This window comes from Vombatus ursinus, unplaced genomic scaffold (assembly GCF_900497805.2).
Source record: "Vombatus ursinus unplaced genomic scaffold, bare-nosed wombat genome assembly UNPS02014809.1, whole genome shotgun sequence".
NCBI lineage: Eukaryota > Metazoa > Chordata > Mammalia > Diprotodontia > Vombatidae > Vombatus > Vombatus ursinus.
Genome location: NW_020954587.1, coordinates 7,073,875 through 7,095,496, shown reverse-complemented (window position 1 = coordinate 7,095,496; position 21,622 = coordinate 7,073,875). Strand labels below are relative to the sequence as shown.

Below are 21,622 nucleotides of genomic sequence, written 5' to 3'. Positions count from 1 at the left end.
AAGGACCATTCCTAAGTCCTAAGTCAAGAAGCCTGATGAGTCTACAGGCAGGTCTCTATTCTTATCTCCAGGAATTAAAGAAGTGAAACAGTAAAGTATGTAAGTAGAAGGAAAAGTTCATTTTTATCATTCTGAGGCAGCTAGGTGAGTTAGCAGATGAATTAGGACCTGAAATCAGGAAGGCTTGAGTCTCACACACTTACTAGGTGCAAGACCTTGGGTACTTAACAAAAGTTAAGTATCTTAACCTCTGTCTTCCTCAGTTTCCACATCTGTAAAATGAGGATAAAAATAGCACCTACCTCTCAGAGTACTTGTGAGGATTAAACGAGATATTTATAGAACGCTTTTCAACAAATTTTAAAAATTCAAATAAATACTATTAATGATGATGATTACCATGATAAAATTACGTCTTAGCAATTTGGTATTAAAGAATTTTTTGAGCCAGTGCAACCATTTATCGCAATATTAGTCCCAAAAGTCTTGTTAGAGTGAAATCAATTCAACCCATTTTACATTGCACATAGAGCTTATTATGAGCAAAGCACTGTGCTAAGCCAAAGGAAAACTACAAAGTTTAGATAAGACATAACCCCTCCTGATCTCCTGGAGCTTACAGTGTAGCAGGAAGATAAGGGACATATCTAAATAACTACAAATAAAAAAATTTAGGAAAGGTATAACTAAAGTGCAATGTGAAACTGGAATGTGGACGAGGAAGGGTCTTTATTGAATATGGAAGTGGGATAGAGATGGATCAAGGAAGACTTACTGCAAGAGAACATTTAAGTCTTTGAGTTTAGAGCATAGTACATACATTAATATTTGTATTACCTTTGCATCATTAAGTTATTAATCCAGAAATGTAAGTTTAAGATATTAACTGTTCTAAAAGGATACAATTATTATGAGGTAAAGCTGAAAAAAGTAGGGTAGTGACAGTCTGTAAAAGGCTTTAATTAAGTGCCAGGCAAGTGCATGGGTGCAAAAATGTTGCACAGGCAGAATTGATAGGACACTGTAAATGACTGGCCACTAAAGTAAAGTAAATGGAAGAGTCAAAGATGCTATTCAAGTTTTGAAGATTTATGAATGGTACTACCTCTGACAAAAAGGGCTGAGCCTGAAATAAGAGAAGATTTATTGCTAAAATCACTAAGATTAGTTTTGGAGATGCTGAGTTTGAGGTACTAAAGTAAAATACAGGTAAATTATCATAAGCTGTAAGAGATAAGAGATAAGAATGTGGACCTTGGAAAAGAGGTCAGAGTAGGGGGGCAGCTAGGTGGCACAGTGGATAGAGAACTGGCCCTGCAGTCAGGAGGACTTGAGTTCAAATCCAGCCTCAGACACATAACACTCACTAGCTGTGTGACTCTGGGCAAGTCATTTAACCCCAACTGCCTCACCCCCCCCCCCAACCAAAAAAAGAGGTCAGGACTAGAGATATGGATTTGGGAGTAATATGTGATTGCTGAAAGGGTAGGAATAAATAAAATACCCAAGTAAATGCTTGTACAGAGAAAAGAAGTACAAAAGAAAAGAAGTACAGGTCAAGAAGAGAGCTTTGGGAAATCTTTTAGAAGTCTGTAACAGACTAAAAAAGTCTGTGAAGAAGACAGAGATGGAAGTAGTCAGAAGGAATAGAATAAATAGAAGGAAACTGACTGACAGTATCAAATCCAACAATGGTAAAGGAGAATAAGGACTGAAAAACTTACTGTTAGCTTTGATGATCATGAGGTTGCTGTAATCTCCAAAAGAGAAGTTTCATTGGAACAGAACAACACATTTCCCATCTGTGTATCACTATACATATGGCATGCTCCCCAAACTGGTATTTTACTTAACAAAAATTCATTTTTAAATTTTCTTACCTGGTGGCATAAGTTTCATAAGTACTCGAGCTCCATCTCTTAGGGGTGGCATGTTTAAACTGCTACCCAAGTCTGCAACTTGCCAAAGGAAAGAAATATATCTGGGATGCATTGACATTATCTAAAATAAAATAACACATAAACATTACTATCCTAGTTATTTTACTCAAAGTAAAACCATTTAACAAATGGACCAAATACAGATTTTAAAAAACATCTAAATCACTCTATTAAGTATTCTCTAAGAAGTTATGCTTTATATTCTCCTTCCATATTTTTATTCAAAATATTGTCCTATCTGAAATTACCTCCCCCCATTTCGATTTTTAAATCCTCTACGATTCAGCTAAAAATCTTCCATCCAAAGTGAAGCTTTTCCAAATTACATCAGTCCATATGGATTATGTTTTCTTCACCTTGACACCTGCTATTGTACTTACTTGTTCTACACATCTGGCAGTTCATGTACTGCCTTCTAAGGATTAAACTATCAATTTTCTCCCAGTACAGAAATTACCTAATTCATAAAACTAACTTGGTACAAATGATCACCTCCTTCTTGAACTGATGTTGTTCTATGGGTAGAGGGAGTCTTAGCTCATTGTCAGGATGAGGTAAGAAGCGTTCTCAGCATAATGAAATAAAACACAGAACACTGTGTTTTATGAGGTTATGAATATTGGTTATATGGTATATTTTGTACTATAAACCAGAGACATAAAACAAATATGCATACAAATATTTTAAAAACTATGTGTACTTGAATATATACATAGGTACATCATATAACAGAATTACTTAAATTATAGGTTAAATCTTTTTCTTGCTGGCCTTAAAACTGACCATTTTTATCACTGTTTTGATGGAAGACATTCCAAGTTGTTGATAACCAATTAAAAAAAGTGAAACCATATCCATAGTTGATAAGTAGAGGAATACTTGTATAGTTCTTTAACTTTTTTATTTCATGTCTCCTCTCAACTACATTCTAATACCATGAAAAGCAAGCTGTGTCTCAATACTAAGCATGCTGCAGAGAACTTAGATAGTACCTTGTACATTTTAACACCCTTAATAAATATTTAGTTAGTTTGTAACCTACTCACCACTCCAGGCAAACAGCTTTCTACCTCTGGATTGGGACCATCGCTATAATGATTTCCATGGTTACCAGGAGAACCAGTTGATGAATCAGAAGAACTATCAGGACTTGAAGGCATATTGGAACTTATCTGTGTAAGTTTGGCTGTAATTAGCTGAAAATGTATTTATTGAGAAATGAAGATAAGGAATATGTTTCCAAAAGAAAAAATAGACCTTACATACTTATAGCTATAAAAATAAAAAAAGTAAAGACAGTGAAAACATGGTTTTAGAAGTCCAGGTATCTGTTCAAAAACGGAACCATTCAAATAAATATTCATTCTTCCAAAATAAACCAAAAACAAACAAATAATTTTCTCAATAAGTATGAAAATTAAATGTCCTTACCGTTTTATCTTTTAGGTTTAGTTGTCCAATTAGCTTCCTATCATCTGCAGGATCCACCAGTTCACCACCAATAAATAACTCTACTTTCGTATGGGCACTATTAGCCTTAATACGATTGAGAATACATCGTCTTACTGAACCAATTGTGTCATTTGTATGAGACCAGATGTCCAAGTCTTCTACCTGTCGGCCTTGATTTGGAAAACGAACCACCAAAGTGATATGCTTACCACGAAAAGCTCTGCAAAAAGAGGAAGGTTACATAATCACATAAAGATATTTTATCAGGCTGTACAACGTTATTTTCAATTAGCTATGGGAGTAATTTTATTTTTTTTCACTTTTTATTTATTTATTTTTAGGCAATTGGGGTTAAGTGACTTGCCCAGGGTCACATAGCTAGTAAGTATTAAGTGTTTGGTCTGAGGCCGGATTTGAAGTCAGGTCCTCCTGATTTCAGGGCCGGTGCTCTATCCACGGCGCCACCTAGCTGCCCCCCTATAGGAATAACTTTACCTGAAAATGTAATACTATTTTGCGATTCATTATAAGACAGAAACATCTTAATACCATAAGTATTTTCAGGATCTTGCAAACAAAATCCTCAGTGTTAGATCCCCCCTCGCTGTTTGACCAACATTACTATATTTAAGAAAAAACAATTATGTTCCATTGGAACACTGATATTTATCCTACATCATAAACATTCATAAACACAGTTTATACTGTAATAATAAAAAAGTAAAAAGTATTATAATTTTATTTATCTTTATGCTACCAGGTTTGAAATAAATGAATCTCTAGAGAAATGCACAAGATTATGAACTCTTAAGTTGAATACAAGAGCAAAATAATAACTTTTGAATTTTCTTCTGGAGAATCATCAACATTAAAATCCATCAACTTGGCATCTCTTTTTAAAATAATAGACTGTTTTTCTCAGATACTCAAAAGGACTGTATTTAAATAGTAACCTTCTAAAAATATATTGGCAACAGTGAGGTAAATTAATAAAAAGTAAGCAATACTGAGGATATTATTGCTACATAGGAATATAGTCACATCCCATAATAACATGCTGAATGACCTGTTTTATAGAAATAATATCAGAAATTATACCAAATATTGTTAGTTTTTCAAAATGTCTTGCTACACCTATTTGCCAAAAGTTCTAAAATGTCAACTTAATTAAATTCAACTCAACTGTACAGCAATCATTTATTATAAGCCTACTATGTGCAATTAACTGGCCTATTAGGCTATAAGATACAAAAAAGACATGGCTCCTGCCCTAAAGAAATGTGCTATTAAATATAAGTGGGATGCATCTGAAGTAATAAAGAGGAGTTAACATACACAAATACTGTAAGGTAGAATGTTAAAGTATATAAGGTAAGACACAATTTGGAGGATAAAGGGCATTGCAACAATAGAGGATGATATGAACAAAGGCAGAGGCTAGAAAGCTGATAATGTTTTAAGAAACAATGTATAGACTGGTTTTGGCTAAATTAAATGCTCAATTAAAGAGTCTGGATTTATTTTGCTGGAAATGGAGAACCACAGGCTTCTGAAAACAAGGAAACATTGTGATCCAAATTACACTTTATATGGAGTTCTATGACCATAGTGCATAGGCTGGACTAGAGAAGGGAGTACTCAAATCACTTAGAAAGATTACTTTAGGTGAGGCCAAACTGAGCTAGGGTGGTAGCAATGAGAAAATAAAGGAGCAGAGAGAAGTGAAATACCATTTATTAAGCTCCTACTATGTACAAGGCAATGTGTTAATTGCTTTGTAAGTATCCCAATTGATCCTCACAATTACCCTATGAAGTAGGTACTGTTTTTATCCCATTTTATAGATCAAGAAATTTGGTCATGGAAAGATTAAATGGCTTGCCCAGGGTTACATATCTAGTAAGTTTCTGAAGCTGAATTTGAACTCAGGTCTTCCTGACTCCAGGCCCAGAGCTCTATCCACTGCACCACCAGCTGCTTCCAAAGGGAAGTTTCAAAAGTGACTTATAAGTTTTAAGTTGAGGTGACTAAGAGAATGGTGAGACCCTAAATAGAAAAAAAGGAAATTGAGAGAAAAGGATAGTTGTAAAGGAAAAGATAAGCTCTATCTAGGACATGCTGAGTTTGAGGTACTGGCAAAAGATCCAGGAAAAAAAATATTCAGAAGACAGTTGAAATATGCATAGAAGCGTAATGGAAGAGAGAAAAGAGAATCCAAGCAAAAGGCCTTAGTTAATTGTGTTTAAAGAATCAAGAAAAGTGAGTGTAATAAAACTTAATGTAAGAAAAACAATGAATTAATAAATAAAACCAGAAGTTGGATTTATGAAAAACCAATAAAGTAGATAACCATTGGTTAATATGATTTTTTTCAAAAGGGAGAAGTACCAAATCTCTAGTATCAAAAATAAAGAGGGTGAATATACCATTAATGAGATGAAATCAAAACAATTATTAAGAGTCATTTTGCTCAATTATATGCCAATAAATTTAACAATTTAAGTGAAATGGAAGAATACTTACAAAAATATAAACTGCCTAGATTAATAGAAGAGGACATAGAATATCTAAATAAACCTATTTTAGAAAAGAAATTGAACAGGCCATAAATGAGCTCCCTAAGAAAAAAGCATCAGGACCAGATGGATGTACAAGTGAATTCTACCAAACATTTAAAGATCAACTAATTCTAATATTAAATAATTTGGAATAACAGGCAAAGAAGCAGTCGCACCAAACTCCTTTTATGAAACAAATATAATGTTGATACCTAAAACGGGAAGAACAAAAAGAGAGAATGAAAATTATGGACCAACTTCATTACTAAATATGGATGCAAAAATCCTAACTCAAATACTAGCAAGGAGAGTACAACAACATATCACAAAGATTACACATTGTGGCCAAGTAGAATTTATACCAGCAATGCAGGGATGGTTTAACAGAAAGAAAACTATTAACATAATTGATTATATCAATGAAAAAGTAACAAAAATCATGTGACTATAACACTAGATGCAAAAAAAGTTTTTGACAAAATACAACACTCATTCCTATTAAAAACACTTGAAAGCATAGGTATAAATCGGTTTTTTCCTTAAAATGGTAAGAAATATCTACCTAAGACCACCAGCAAGCATTATTTATAACATAATAGGAATATGATAATATAAAATATAATATAATATACATTATATATAATAGGAGTAAGCTAGAAGCCTTCCTAATAAGATAAAGAGTGAAACAGGTATTCCCATCATCACCAGCATTATTCAATATTATATTAGAAATGCTAGCAATAACAATAAGAGAAAAAAAAACTGAAGGAATCAGAACGGGCAATGAGGTTAGTTGAAATGATGATTTTAGCAAAGTAGCAAGATACAAAATAAATCCACATAAATCAGCATTTCTATATATCACAAAAAAAAAAAACAAAAAAAACCACCCCAGCAAGAAGAGACGGTAAGAGATACTCCATTTAAAATAACTGTAGACATTGTAATAATAACTGGGAGTATACCTGCAAAGACAAATCCAGGAACTACATGAACATAATTATAAAACATGTTTTATACAAATAAAGTCAGATTTAAATAACTGGAGAAATATTAATTGTTCCTGGGTTGGCCGAGCCAATGTAATAAAAATGAAAATTCTACCTAATTGACTTATTTGATGCTATCTGAATTAAATTACCAAAAAAATATTTTACTGAGCTTGAAAAGATAACAACAAAATTGATTTGGAAGAACAAAGGGTCAAGAATATCAAAGGAACTAATGAAAAAAATGTAAAAGAAGGTTTAGCAGTAACATCTTAAACTATATTATAAGACAGTAACTGTCAAAACTATTTGGTACTGGCTAAGAAATAGAAAGGTGGATTAGTGGAACAGAGTAGATAGATATACAATACACAGCAGTAAATGATTATAATAAGATTTAAGCTTTGGGAATAAGAATTCACTATTTGGTAAAAAACTGTTGGGAAAAGTAGAAAGCTGTCCGGCAGAAATTGGGTATAGACCACTATCTTACACCATTCACCAACCTAAGGTCAAAATGGATACCTGACCTAGACATAAAGGGATGTATCGTAAGAAAATTAGAAGTACACGGAACATATTACCTATAAGACTTATGGATAGAAGAATTTATGAATAAACACTAGAGAGCACTCTGAGATATAAAACAAATAATTTTTATTACATTAAATTAAAAAAGTTTTGAACAAATAAAATGAATGTAGCTAAGATTAGAACGTAAGCAGAAAATTGGGGAAAAATTTTACAGTTTTTTAGATAAAGGTCTCATATCTCAAATATACCAAGAACTCCGTCAAATTTACGAGAATATGAGTTATTCCCCAACTGATAAATGATCAAGAGATATGAACAGGCAGTTTTTCAATACAGTCATATGAAAAAAATGCTCTAAAGCATTACTGATTAGAGAAATGCAAATGAAAACAACTGTGAGATATCATTTTACACCTATCAGATAGGCTAAGATGATCAAAGAGGAAAGCAACAATGTTGGAGGGGATGTGGAAAAACTGGGACACCAATTCATTGTGGGTGGAATTGTGAACTGATTCAACAATTTTGGAGAGTAATCTGGGATTATGTCCGAAGAGTTATTAAACTGCTTATACCTTTTGACCCTGTAATGCCGCTATTAGGTCTATTTCCAAAGACGATTAGGGAAAAAGGAAAAGAAATTATATGTTCTAAAATGTTTATAGCAGCTCTCTTTATGGTGGCAAAGAAATGGAAATTTGAGGTGTCCATCAACTGGGGAATGGCTGAACAAGTTGTGGTATATGATTGTGATGGAATACTACTGCACTATAAGAAATGATGAGCTAGTTGATTTTAGAAAAACATGGAAAGACTTGCATGAAATAATGAAGAGAGAAATGTACAGAACCAAGAGAAGGTTGAATACTGTAACAGCAATACTGTTTGAAGAACAACTGTGAATGACTAAGTTTATTTTGAGTATTATATATACTCAAACCAACTACAAAGGAGCAATGAAAGAAGATGTTATTCACCTTCAGAAAAAGAAATGATAAATAAACGTGCATGCACGCGTGTGTGTGTGTGAGAGAGAGAGTAAGAGAGAGAGAGAGATTGAGAGAAAGAGAGATTGAGAGAAAGAGAGACAGAGATAAGAGATGATGACGTTCTGTAACGCAGGGTGGGAAGTGAGGGAGGGAGGTAGTTTTAATCTAACAAAAAAATGAAATTTCCTAAAAAAAAAAAATAGACCTCTCCCCAAAAAAGTGTCAAAAAAGGAAACAGAAAATGAGCTTTAATTCTTTCTAGTTACGCTAATTCGGAAACCTTCAAATTTGAAGACACAATATTTCCCTTAACTAGGCTACAAAAAAGTAGGATTTTTTAAACCAAAAATATCTGCAAAGAAAAAGGAATAAACTGAAAGACTATGCTATTTAACTTTTTCCTAGCTTAATTTTCAAAATAGCTACTAGAAATTTTTAAAAGAAATAATCAGTACAGAATTTTAACAGTTCATATGTTCACACAAACCTTGACATAGGTAGAATTGTCCTTTCTTCATGATAATCACTGTCACATTCATTTATATATTCCCTCAAAACAGTCAATACTCGCACCATTCGTATTGCTTCCTGTCGAGCACAATTAATACTGTCTTTGTCACCATCCAAAACACATAATGTATCATAGGAGGCTTTCAAGCGATCAAAACAGGATTGAATGAAGTCTTCATGGATCGCTACCTAAAAAAAAAATGCCCAAATCAGCCTGGTTAAAGCTGCTGACTTGAAATTTAAATAAATAACATTTATTTAGAATTGTGGAGTGTCAAAATTAGAAAGCCCTTCAGAAGTCATCTAATTAAATACCCTCAATTCTACAAATGAGGAAAATGAAGTGGAAAAATAGCTAGCATTCATATGACAGTTTTAAGGTTACAAAGTGCTTTACATACCTCACAACAACCCTGATAAGTAAGGTAAGTCCTAGTATCACCATTTTACTGAGGCAGAGATTAAGTGACTAGCTCAGGCTCACATAGAATTTGAACTCAAGTCTTCTTGACTTCTAGTCCAACTCTATTCTCTCTGCCACCTACTTGCCTAAATGACTCTCCTTAAGTCACAGAATGAACTGCCTGCAAATCAGGGGTTAGAACCAAACCTCACAATTCCTCGGTCAGTGCTATTTTACACACACACACACACACACCCCATATCTATTTATATCTCTCTCTCTCTCTCTCTCTATATATATATATATATCACTAAATGGAAATCTAACGAAACATAATTTCTCCTTTTTAAACAATATTCTGAGGCAAATGACAGAGAAAATAAACTAACACCAAAAATTTACTTAAAAAAACTTTTAGGGTGGCTATTAGGACCAGTACAGGTTAGTTAATATTACCATTTCACCTTATTATCTCAACTTTTATACTTAGAAAACTAAAAGTTAGGAAGTAATGACTTGGATGCATTATGAAAAATTTACTTATCAAAGATTTAAAGTGTGGTCAGTATCCTCCATTGGTCAGGAAAATGGCCTATTAAATTAAAAAATCAACAATACCGGAAACAAAAAAGTTTCTAGTAAAGCTTGAGATAAACTGAGAATTTTTGTAATCTAGATGAAGCCTTTTTCTCTTAGTCTTTTCACTTAATAGATTTATTTGTTAAAGGTTCACATTCATAGCTATCAAAAATTGGCACTGAATCCAAGCCTTAAATAGATTTATGTACCCTCAAATTATGATGAGGAATTTGTTATTATAATTGTTTCTCTAAAGCATATTGACTGTCATGCAAGTTTTTGTATTACATTCTGAAGAACAAAGTATGAAAGGACAAAAATATTTTGCCTCAATTCACATAATACTACTCCTTCGGCTTCCACGGACCAATAACTTGGCAGGCGACACAGAACTCTTTACTAAAACACTAGAAATAATTTGTACAACTATAGAGACAGAGATTAGATCTATGATTGTATTTACATAGGGAACCCTCTACTTACAGAGCTTTCAAACTTGCGGAAAAAGCAGGTGTCAAATTTGTGGGAAATACTCCTAACCAGATTACAATGTAATTGGGAAAAATTTAACAAAATAAGTAAAAATAGAAGATAACACAGATAATATTAATTTGTGGTTTTCTAACTCAGTATGCAGTCATTTCTATTTGAGTTTGACACTACTGGCTGAGAGCAGTAGGTGAGTAAGCGACTTGCTAGAGTCACATAGTTAGTATATATCACAGGTAAGATTTGAATGACTCCCTCTCCACTATGTCATACTGCCTCCAATTATACTTTATTAAAAATTAATGAGTAAAAAAACTTTTAAAAAACTGAATTGTAAAAGTTTTGACAAATTTGCCCAAAATCAATATCTAATTCCTAAACATTCTTACCTGATTAACTTGCAACCTTGGTCCGAGGTTAGTATAGATCTCCTTAAGGAGGTCAATTGCTCTGTTGGCAATATCATCATTTCCCTGAATCACAACCTGGAGTTATAAATATTTATGTGTTAATATATTCTAAACATATATTTTGATCAAGTTTTAAAATCTACTTAATTCTTTTGCTTATTTCATATAGAGTACTTGATGATCAAAGGCAAGTTGTTTTTAAGGTACTGTCAAATTTAGGCAGGATTAACAATCATAGAAGCATAAAGTCTTATAGCTAGAAAAAACAAAAAAGAGATAGAATTATTTAACTCAACATCCCACCTACAATATCTCTGCCAAGCAGGTAGACTTTGGTTGAATTTAAATAACATGCTTAGTCAATCACATAAGATGAGAACCATTAAAGACAAACTTAAATGTAGAAAAGACACAATTTGCTTAACTACATTAACTAAGAAAAAAGGTGCTTTCATCTTTACTCTTCACTTTTACTATTACCAGCGTCTTGGTAGTCAAGTGTTCAGTTCAGGTAGTAATCAAAATCAACTCTCAATCAAGGAAGAGCAAATAAGAAACCATATAGAAGTTTAGGAAGTACAATCAAGTTAGCATTTTGGGGGTGTCATCTATATTTCTTCATACAGTTTCTACCTTAAAGAAGATTAAACTTTAACTGAATAATGCTTGTCTTAATTTGCTTGAATTTCTGGAAAAGTATTATTTAACTCTAAAATAACAATAAAAGCTATAAGAGATGGAATGCTAACGATTAAATCTGTTTCAAGTACTACTTTCCTAGTAAGAGCACAAAATGGTTGATATCAAACAGGATATAGCATTAAATACTTCAAAACACCTTAATAAGTTGGCTACTCCAACAGTGACCGGCAATAGGAAGGGGCAAATATTTCAATCATAAGAGTGCATGGGGGAAAAAAATGGAGAATTCCACGAACGATGAAAAACAACTTTGGAGTTTCTATCAAATCATGATAATAAACAGCGAATCTGGAGGGCTAAAAAATTACTACAGGCCCAAAGATTACTATAAAGCAAAGATCAATGAAATAAGAAAATAACTGCTCAGCTTAGGCACAAATTTAGGCATCAATACTTGTGAACATCTTACATTCTTAGTTGAATGGTAAATATTACAGTAGATAAAAATGTTATAAATGCTATATTCACTTACAATTCTATACTTACCCTCCAAAGGTAATCTAAACCGATTAATTCCAAATCATCCATCATATAGGCTCGCCTTTTTGCTACTAATTTCCCTTCTCGACAGTTCACAGCTTTGAAGAAACGCTCAAAACATTTCATTCCATTTTCTGTTAACAGGGAAGGATCGAGCTGAAGCACATTATTTTCAAAGAAGTCTTTATTAATGTCAGGATCTAAGTCTGGTTCATCTCCCATCAATTTGGAATACCACTTAAAGCAGGCTTCACGATCACAAAGGTAAACCGCATTTTCAGCTAAACATTTCCAAATTTGCTTTGCCTGAGGAGCACATAGCCATAGTTGACCATCCTTCAATAAAAATCTTGAAAAAAGACAAGAAACTAGGAATTAATACCTCATACATGACAATGCCCTTAGACTAAAAACAGTATCAAACAAAAATACACCAGGTGAGTGGGGGGAGGGGGAGGGAGTGTGCATAGCAATGAGGGGACATTTATATAGTACCTAATACATGTCAGGCACTGTACCAAGTACTTCTTAAATATAAGTTCACTGGCTGTTCACAACAACCCTGTGAGGTAGGTGCTTCAATTACCCCAATTTTATAGTTGAGAAAACTAAGACAAACAGGTTAAGTGAGCCACCCAGGGTCACACAACTAGTATATATGTCTGAGACAGGATCTAACTCCAAGCTCAGCATTCTATCCACTGCAGCACTTAGGTGCCTATTACCTATAACATCAGTCACAATCACATTTAAAATGTAATAGAAATAGCTGTTTATTCCAAATAAAATCAATTAATAGCAACCGTTACTATCCTACTGTTCAGACAGAGAAACTTCCCTTCAATTCAGTCAACATTTATTGACTACATGCACTATATTCACGGTACTGTATTGTATGTGCTCTCTTCTGAAAAATACTCAACAATGTGAAACTAGGTAATGAAAATATTCTCCTCTGGTTTTTTTAGCCTTTTGATTAAAAAGTAGTACCACTGAAGACTTGAGATTTCCCACTAAGAGAATTTTCCAGGTAACTAAAGCTTCAGAACAAGGTTTCAATTAACTTGTATAGTAACATGCATGCTGCCTTACATATAGTAGGAATGCTTAATAAAGAGTTGTTAAATGAATGCATATCCCCTGTAACAGAAAAATATTTTAACTACTTTTGATTAAAAATATCCTTAAGAAAATTTAACCTTTTTACTGGTCTACTACACCTATTATACTGAACATATATAACCTAACCTTTTCTTGAGAACTAAGGATCACAACAGATCAGTTTTTGTATCAATAAGAGATAATAATGGCCCCAGATATCTTTGTGATGGAGAACTCTGCTGTAAATGCTCTCTTCCTCTTAAGGACTCCCTCCCACCATTCCTTTGCCCTTTTTCCAATTGTAATTTGAATACTGAAAGAACTGAGAGTTACCAAGAAAACCAGTTAACAAAACTCGTCAAATCAATAAGCTTAATTTTCATACAAATAAAAACCCACAGATTTTGTTTGTCTAAGACCCTGAGGAAAGCTCTGTTCCAGGCCTGCAATGTAAACCACATGAAACAAGGGTGGCTTTTCCTCATTCATTCATTGTATTTTTATGAAAGTGACCATAGTTACATAATCACAGAATTTTAAAGCCAAAACGACCATTAGCTATCATAATGTTTAAGTCCCCTTATTTTTTCAGTCCTGATCATCCTCCATTTTATTTTTTAAGTCTTACATTTATTTAATATTTTTTCCCCAATTACATGTAAAAACAATTTTAACATTTTAAAAAAAAATTTTGAGTTCCAAATTCTCTCCCTCCCTCACCTCCCCCCTCATTGAAAAGACAAGCAGTTTGATATAGGTTATACATGTGCAGTCATACAAAACATCCTTCCATTATCAGTCACACTAAGAAAACAGACAAAAAAATAAATAAATGTTTTCTTTTCAAAAGTATGCTTTGATTGCATATATGCATTCAGACCCCATCAGTTCTTTCTCCGAAGGTGTATAACATTTTTCATCATAAATCCTTCAAAATTGTCTTGGATCAGGGGCAGCTAGGTGGCACAGTGGATAGAGTACTGGCCCTGGAGTCAGGAGGACCTGAGTTCAAATCCAGCCTCAGACACATAACACTTACTAGCCGTGTGACTCTGGGCAAGTCATTTAACCCCAATTGCCACACCAAAAAAAGAATAAAATTGTCTTGGATCATTATATTGCTGAGAATAGCTAACTATTCACAGCTGATCACCACATAATATTGCTGTTACTATGTACACTGTTCTCCTGGTTCTCCTCACTTCACTTTGTATCAGTTCATATAAGTCCAGGTTTTTCCACGAGCATCCTGCTCATCATTTCTTATAATAGCACAATAGTATTCCATCACAATCATACACCTAACTTGGTCAGCCATTGCCCAATTGATGGGCATCTCTTTAAATTTCTAATTCTTTGCCACATCCTAAAAGACTTGCTATGAATATTTTTGTACATATAAGTCCATCTCTTTGTTTTTTATCTCTTTGGGATACAGATCTAGTTGTGGTACTGCTGAGTCAAAGGATATGCAGTTTTACAGCCCTTTGGGCATGGTTCCAAATTGCTCTATAGAATGGTTGGATGAGAAAACTACGGGCTGGGGCTGTATGCCTGGAGCGCTTGCTCAGCCCCCTGGGGCTTCCAGGAGGAGCACGACAAGAGCGGGCTTAGGGGCAGCAGGAGAGGTCAAGGGCGCGTCGGCCAGGGCAAGGCCAGGTTCGCTTTGTGTCTGGTTCCTTTGTCAAGGAGACTGACCCAAGGGAAACCAGGAGACGTGGAGAGTGTGTAGCTGTGCATGGGGAATGCCCGTCGTCTGGTAGATGGGCTCAGTAAAACTAAGAGCTAACATTTAGGTGGAGCTTCCTGTGTTCCAGGCAGGGTTAAGTACTTTACAAGGACTATCTCATCTGGTCCTCACACCAACCTTGGGAAGCTATTATAGCCCCCATTTTATAGATGTGGAAACTAGGGTGAAGTGACTTGCCTAGGGTCACACAGCTAGCAAGTGCCTGAACTTGGATTTGAGCTCGGGTCTGGGAGAAGTAACAGCAACAATGTGACAAGTTTGATTCATAGCAGGACTTCATGACCAGAACATGGGTACTTGTCTGGTGCTTTTCTGAGCTCAGAGAACACCTAGTCAAAGCAATACCATAATCATATGATTTTGCCAGAGGGTGAGATCACCCAGATGGTGAGCACAGAGGACTGTTGTTATGCCAAGCTCAGGGCACAGCTTGCTTGCTTGGCCTTAGCGCTGGAAAACAGGGTGTTTCCGAATATCTTGACAAAAGAATATTGACAAGCAATAATTTATCCTGGTACTATCACAGCCACCAAAACAGTCTCCCAAGCTCCTGATCTGTGCTGCTACCATCCTGCATTCTGCAGTCCCTCCCTGTTCAGTGGCACTGGGTCTGGGACAGACTATCATCTCACAACGATCAGTGTAGAGGCTGAAGATGATGCACTGCATTACTATCAACATCATTACAGCTGGCCTGTCACAGTGATCCAGCCCTGAGCAAAAACCTCCTGGTGAAATTTGGCTGCCTTAGCACAGGGGCACAGCTGCTTAACCTTAGGTCAGAGCAGTGACTGCTGTCTTGTCAGGACTGAGCTCAGTTGCCCCCACCCCCACCCCCACTCCCTCACTCATCCCAGGCCCCAAATTATTCACACATTGGATTCTCCCAACAAAGGCAGGGCAGAGAGCTGAGAATAACCCTGATAGGGATTTGGGGGAATGTGGGAGGGAGATAAACAAGTGGAATAATTAATATTAATATTGCAAATATATCCAAAATTCTTCATTCTATCCCTCGTGTTTACATTGGAGAAGCAAAACTGTGGGTTTTACTAAGAATGACAAATGCTGGCTTATTTTTATGCAGGCCTTACACCCTTCAGGTAAGTCAGGCAGCTAGGTGGCACAGCCTGAAGTCAGGAAGAATCCTTTTCTTGAGTTCAAATCTGGCCTCAGACAGTTATTGGCTGTGTGACCCTGGGCAAGTCACAAAACTTGGTCTGCTTCAGGTTCCTTATCCATAAAATGAGATGGAGAAGAAAACGGCGAACCACTCTAGGATCTCTGCCAAGAATACCCTAAATGGGGTCACAGAAGAGTCAGACACAATTGAAATGACTGAACAACAACTGACCTTCCATCCATGTTCTCATTCATTCACTGTTATTCAGGACTAGAGCTGCTGCATTCCTCTTCTCTGCCTCTTCCTCCTTCTTCATTTTAAAAATTACGAACTCATCACTCCACAAGCACAAACATTCTGATTCATAAAGAATACAAGGGAGGATGGAGCCAAGATGGCAGAGGGAAAGCAGTGACTGTCTTGAGCTCTCTCCCAAAGCCCCCCAAATACCTAAAAAAATGGCTCTAAACAAATTCTAAAGCAGCAGAACCCAAAAAAAAGACAGAGTGAAACAAATTTCCAGCCCAAGACAGCCTGGATGGTTGATCGGAAAGGTATGTTGCACCGGGGTGGGAGAGGAGCACAGTTTGGCTTGGGTGCGCAGGCCACAGCGACCCTGGAGCAGGCCTCAGAGGACTGAATTGCGGGCAGCTGTGGCGGTTTCCAGACTTCTCAACCCCTGAACGCCAAAGACAACTTAGGTCAGTGGGAAACGTCTGTGACTGTGGTGAGGGAGGAGCTAGGTCTCAGCCGCAAGTCTCGAGCGAATGCCGCGGCTTTTTCCTGAGCTTCTGGCCCACAGACTGACAGGGAATCAAGTGGCTGATCAGAGGGGGATTGCAGGGATCTCTTTGCCAGTGCTGAGGCAGGAATCCCTTGCTTTACCGATGCTTGGATCTGGGTCACAGTTCTGAGGGGTGGTCCTGGGGCAAGGAGGAGCACTGGCGTGGTGGAGAGGAAATACCTTGTCCCTTATCATAGCACCTTGGAAGAACTGAAAATTTACAGGTCCCTAGAAGTACCTCTGAAAACAGCTGTACAAATCCCCGAAGCTTGGGACAGTACACTCTTCACATTGGAAGCAGACTTTTACCTTAACAAAGAGTTTAAAACTCAAGTAATTGGCTGGGATCATGAGTAAGCAGTGCAAAAAGAGTCAGACTATATTATCTTACTTTGGTGACAAAGAAGATCAAAACATACAACCAGAAGAAGACAACAAAGCCAAAGCTCCTACATCCAAAGCCTTCAAGAAAAATATGAACCAGTCCCAGGCCTTGGAAGAGCTCAAAAGGGATCTTGAGAAGCAAGTAAGAGAAGTAGAGGAAAAACTGAGAGTCATGCAAGAAAATCGTGAAAAACAAGTCAACAGCTTGCTAAAGGAGACCCAAAAAAATACTGAAGAAAATAACACCTTAAAAAATAGCCTAACCCAAATGGCAAACAAGGTCCAAAAAGCCTATGAGGAGAAGAATGCCCTAAAAAGCAAAATTGGCCAAATGGAAAAGGAAGTCCAAAAGCTTACTGAAGAAAATACTCCCTTAAAAATTAGAATAGAGCAATTGAAAGCTAGTGACTTTGTGAGGAATCAAGACACTGTAAAACAAATCGAAAAGAATGAAAAATTAGAAAACAATGCAAAATATCTCACTGGAAAAACAACTGACCTGGAAAATAGATCCAGGAGAAAGAATTTAAAAATTATTGGACTATCTGAAAGCCATGATCAAAAAAAGAGCCTAGACATCATCTTTCAAGAAATGATCAAGGAAAACTGTCCTGATATTTTAGAACCAGAGGGCAAAACAGAAATTGAAAGAATTCACCAATATCCTCCTGAAAGACATCCCAAAAGGAAAACTCCTAGGAATATTGTAGCCAAATTTCAGAGTTCCCAGGTCAAGGAGAAAATATTACAAGTAGCCAGAAAGAAACAATTCAAGTATTGTGGAAACACAATCAGGATAGAATGGTTGGATCAGTTCACACCAACACCAACAGTGTTAGTGTTTCAATTTCCCCACATACCCTCCCAACATTTGTATTTTCCTTTTCTTTCCCATTAGCTAATCTGATAGGTGATGGGTGGCACCTCAAAGTTGTTTTAATCTACATTTCTCTAATCAATAGTGATTGAGAGCCATTTTTCATATGATTATAGATAGCTTTAAGTAATTTTAATGAAAACTGCCTGTCTTGTTCATGTCCTTTGATCACTTATCAATTGAGCAACGGCTCCCATTTTTATAAATTTGACTCGGTTTTCTATATATTTGAGAAATGAGGCCTCAGAGATACTTGGTATAAATTTTTTTTCAGTTATGATTACTATTTCCCTCCACCCTATTTTCACCATTTATCCTACACACACACACACACATACTCTCTCTCTCCTTTTACCCTGTCCATCCTCAAAAGTTTTGCTTGTGACAACTGCCTTCCCCAATTTGTCCTCCCTTATATCACTGCCCCCCCATCCCCTTCCTGTTTACTTTCAAGTAGGATAAGTCAGATTTCTACACCCAACTAAGTGTACAAATAGGACAATACAGATTTCTACACCCAACCAAGTGTATAAGTTACTCCCTCTTCGAGCCAATTCCAGTGAGTAAGGTTCAAGGGCTCCTGCCCACCTCCTCTACTTTCCCCTCCACTGTAAAAATTCTTTTGTCCTCTTTTATGAGATAATTTGCCCCATTCTATCTTCCTCTTCCCCTTCTCCCAGTGCTTTATTTTTTTTAAAGAGATCATCCCTCATATTCAACTCACACCTATGCCCTCTATATATTTGAGAAATGAGGCCTATATTAGGAAAACTTGCTGTAAAAACTTTTTCAACGTTATGATTACGATGCATTTTCCTCCAATCCACCCTCCCTTCTATTAGTCCCCTTCCACTCCTACTTCTCTGTAGGGTAAGACAGCTTTCTACAAAATCAAATGATGAGAGTAAGGTTCAAGCATCCCGCCCCGCCTTCCCCTCCACTGTAAAAATGCTCACACTACTTTTAGGCGAGATAACTTACCCCATTTTATTGCTCCCTTCCCCCCTGTCCCAGTGCATCCCTCTTTCTCACACCTTAGTTTTACTGTTTAAAGATATCATCCTAACACAATCAACTTACACACATGCCATCAGTCTATGTATACTCATTTTCACTGCCCTAATAATGAGAAAATTCTTAGGAGTTGTAGGTTATCTTCTTTCCATGTAGGAATGTAAACAGTTTTACCTTATTAAATCCCTTACGATTTCTCTTTCCTGTTTACCTTTTTATGTTTCTCTTGAGTCTTGTATTTCAAATTCAAAATTTCTATTTAGCTCTGGTCTTTTCATCAAGAATGCTTGAAAGTCCTCTGTTTCATTGAAAACCTATTTTTTCCCCTGAAGAATATGCTCAGTTTTGCATGGTAATGTGATTCCTGGTTGCAATCCTACCTTCTTTCTTCTCTGGAATATCATATTCCAAGCCTGCTCCTTTAATACAGAAGTTGCTAAATCTTGGGTTACCCTGACTGTGGCTCCACAACATCTGAACTGTTCCTTTCTGGCTGCTTGCAATATTTTCTCCTTAACATGTAAGCTTTATAATTTGGCCCCTGGGAGTTTTCATTTTGGGATCTCTTTTAGGAGGTAATTGGTAGATTCTTTTAATTTCTAGTTTACCCTGTGGATATAAGCTATCAAAGCAGTTTTCCTTGATAATTTCTTGAAATAGAATGTGTAGGCTCTTTTTCTGAACATGGATTTCAGGTAGTCCAATAATTCTTAAATTATTTCTCCTTGATATGTTTTCCAGGTCAATTATTTTTCCAATAAGATATTTTGCATTTTCTACTATTTTTTCATTCTTTTTATTTTAGTTTATTGTTTCCTGATGTCTCATGGAGTCATTAGCTTCCACTGGTACAATTCTAATTTTTAAAGAATTATTTTCTTGTGAGCATTTGTACTTCCTTTTCCATTTGGATAATTCTACCTTTTAACGAGTTCTCCTAAGTAAATTTTTGTATATCTTTTTCCATTTGGCCAATTCTACTTTTTAAAGAATTCTTCTCTTCATTGGATTTTTATGCCTCTTTCAGCACTTGGTCTATTCTGTTTTTTAAGGAATGCTTTTCTTCAATTTTTAAAATGCCTCTTTTAGCAAGCTGTTAATTCTCTTCTCATACTTTTCTTGCATCACTCTCATTTCTTTTCCCGATTTTTTCTCTGGCTCTCTGATTTTTAAAATCCGTTTTGAGCTCTTCCAGGAATCCTTTTTGAGACTGAGACCAATTTACGCTTTTCTCTGAGGCTACGGATATAGCAGTTTTGACTTTGTTGTCTTTGGAGTTTGTGTTTTGATCCCTGTCACCATAGTAACTTTCTACAGTCAGGTTCTTTCTTTGTTGTTTGCTCATTTTCCCAGCCTATTTCTTGACTTTTAGTTTTATATTAAAATTGGGCTTTGCTCCCAGGGTGGAATGGGTACTGCCTTAAGCTTCAGGATTTTGGGGCTACTGTTTTCAGAGCTAGTTCTGCAAGTTTGTAAGCTTTTAGTTCTTTCAAGGTGGTATGATCTAAGAATAGGTGTGTTTACTACTCTTCTGGCCTATCCAGCTCTAGTCTGTGACCACAAGCACTCTATTCTGCCCTGGAACTGTGACCAGAATCCCAGCTCCCCTGTAGCCACTAACTCCAGGAAGTGTTCTTCCTCACCCTCAGACTGCTTGCCACCCAGAACTGTGACCTGGAGCCGACTAAGGGTATAAGAGTCTTGCAACCAGTACCAGCAAAGGGACCCCAATAATCTCCTTCTGACCAGCTGTCCAACCCCTTTACCATCTGTGGGTTGAGAGCTCAGGAAGCAGTTGCCTGTGCCACTAATTCAGTTGGCCCCAAGGTCTGCTGCTGGTTTCCTGGGGTGAGGCCTGTGCTACAATGCTGTCCATTCTTACACCAGCACAATAAAACTTTCCCACCAACCTAAGTTATCGTGAGCTGGAAAATTTTTCCACCCTTTCCCAAGTACCCTTATTTTCACACATGAATAAGACCAGTCCCAGAAAGGTAAAATGAGTTTAGTTATAAGAGCAGAGCCCAGCCTGAATCAAAGTCTTTTGCACCCTTGTTGAAGGCTCTTCCTGACAACATTCCTAAATTATGACTGTATTCACATGTTCCTGTTTATAGGCAAGTCTCAGTTGTTTACCCTACCAATAAGAATTCTGGATGGCCAAAATTGTTGCAGATCGTCCTCTAAACACAAATAGTTATTATAGACCAAATGTTACCACAGCCGTTAAAATTAGCCTTCACTGCAGCAAGTATACATTTTCTAAAAACTATCCATGCCTTATGTAAAATTAGTTATAGGGAAATAAAAAATATTCATAGCATGACCCAGATATACTACTGGTAGGACTATATCTAAGGACTATATCTAAGAAATCAAAGAAGAATACAAAAATACTTAAAGCAGCTCTGTGGCAGTAAAAAACTGCAAACAAAGAGAATTTCGAACAACTGAGGAATGGTTGGATAAGTTGTGGTATAAAAATGTGATTTGAGTCTTACTACGTTATAAGATGAAATACAGGATTTTAAAAAGACATGGAAAGACTTACAAA

The 21,622-nt window shown here is 36.1% G+C and overlaps 1 protein-coding gene across 1 annotated transcript in view; it reads right to left on the bottom strand.

The window, feature by feature from the left end:
• Positions 1-21,622, bottom strand: part of USP9X (ubiquitin specific peptidase 9 X-linked) — a 254,417-nt gene that overhangs the window by 70,375 nt on the left and 162,420 nt on the right. The window contains exons 16-21 of the mRNA XM_027875459.1: positions 12,042-12,384; positions 10,833-10,928; positions 8,950-9,161; positions 3,372-3,612; positions 2,987-3,136; positions 1,881-2,001 (exon numbers count right to left, since the gene is read on the bottom strand). Coding sequence (XP_027731260.1) covers positions 1,881-2,001; positions 2,987-3,136; positions 3,372-3,612; positions 8,950-9,161; positions 10,833-10,928; positions 12,042-12,384 — 1,163 coding nt within the window. The remainder of the gene's footprint in view (positions 1-1,880; positions 2,002-2,986; positions 3,137-3,371; positions 3,613-8,949; positions 9,162-10,832; positions 10,929-12,041; positions 12,385-21,622) is intronic.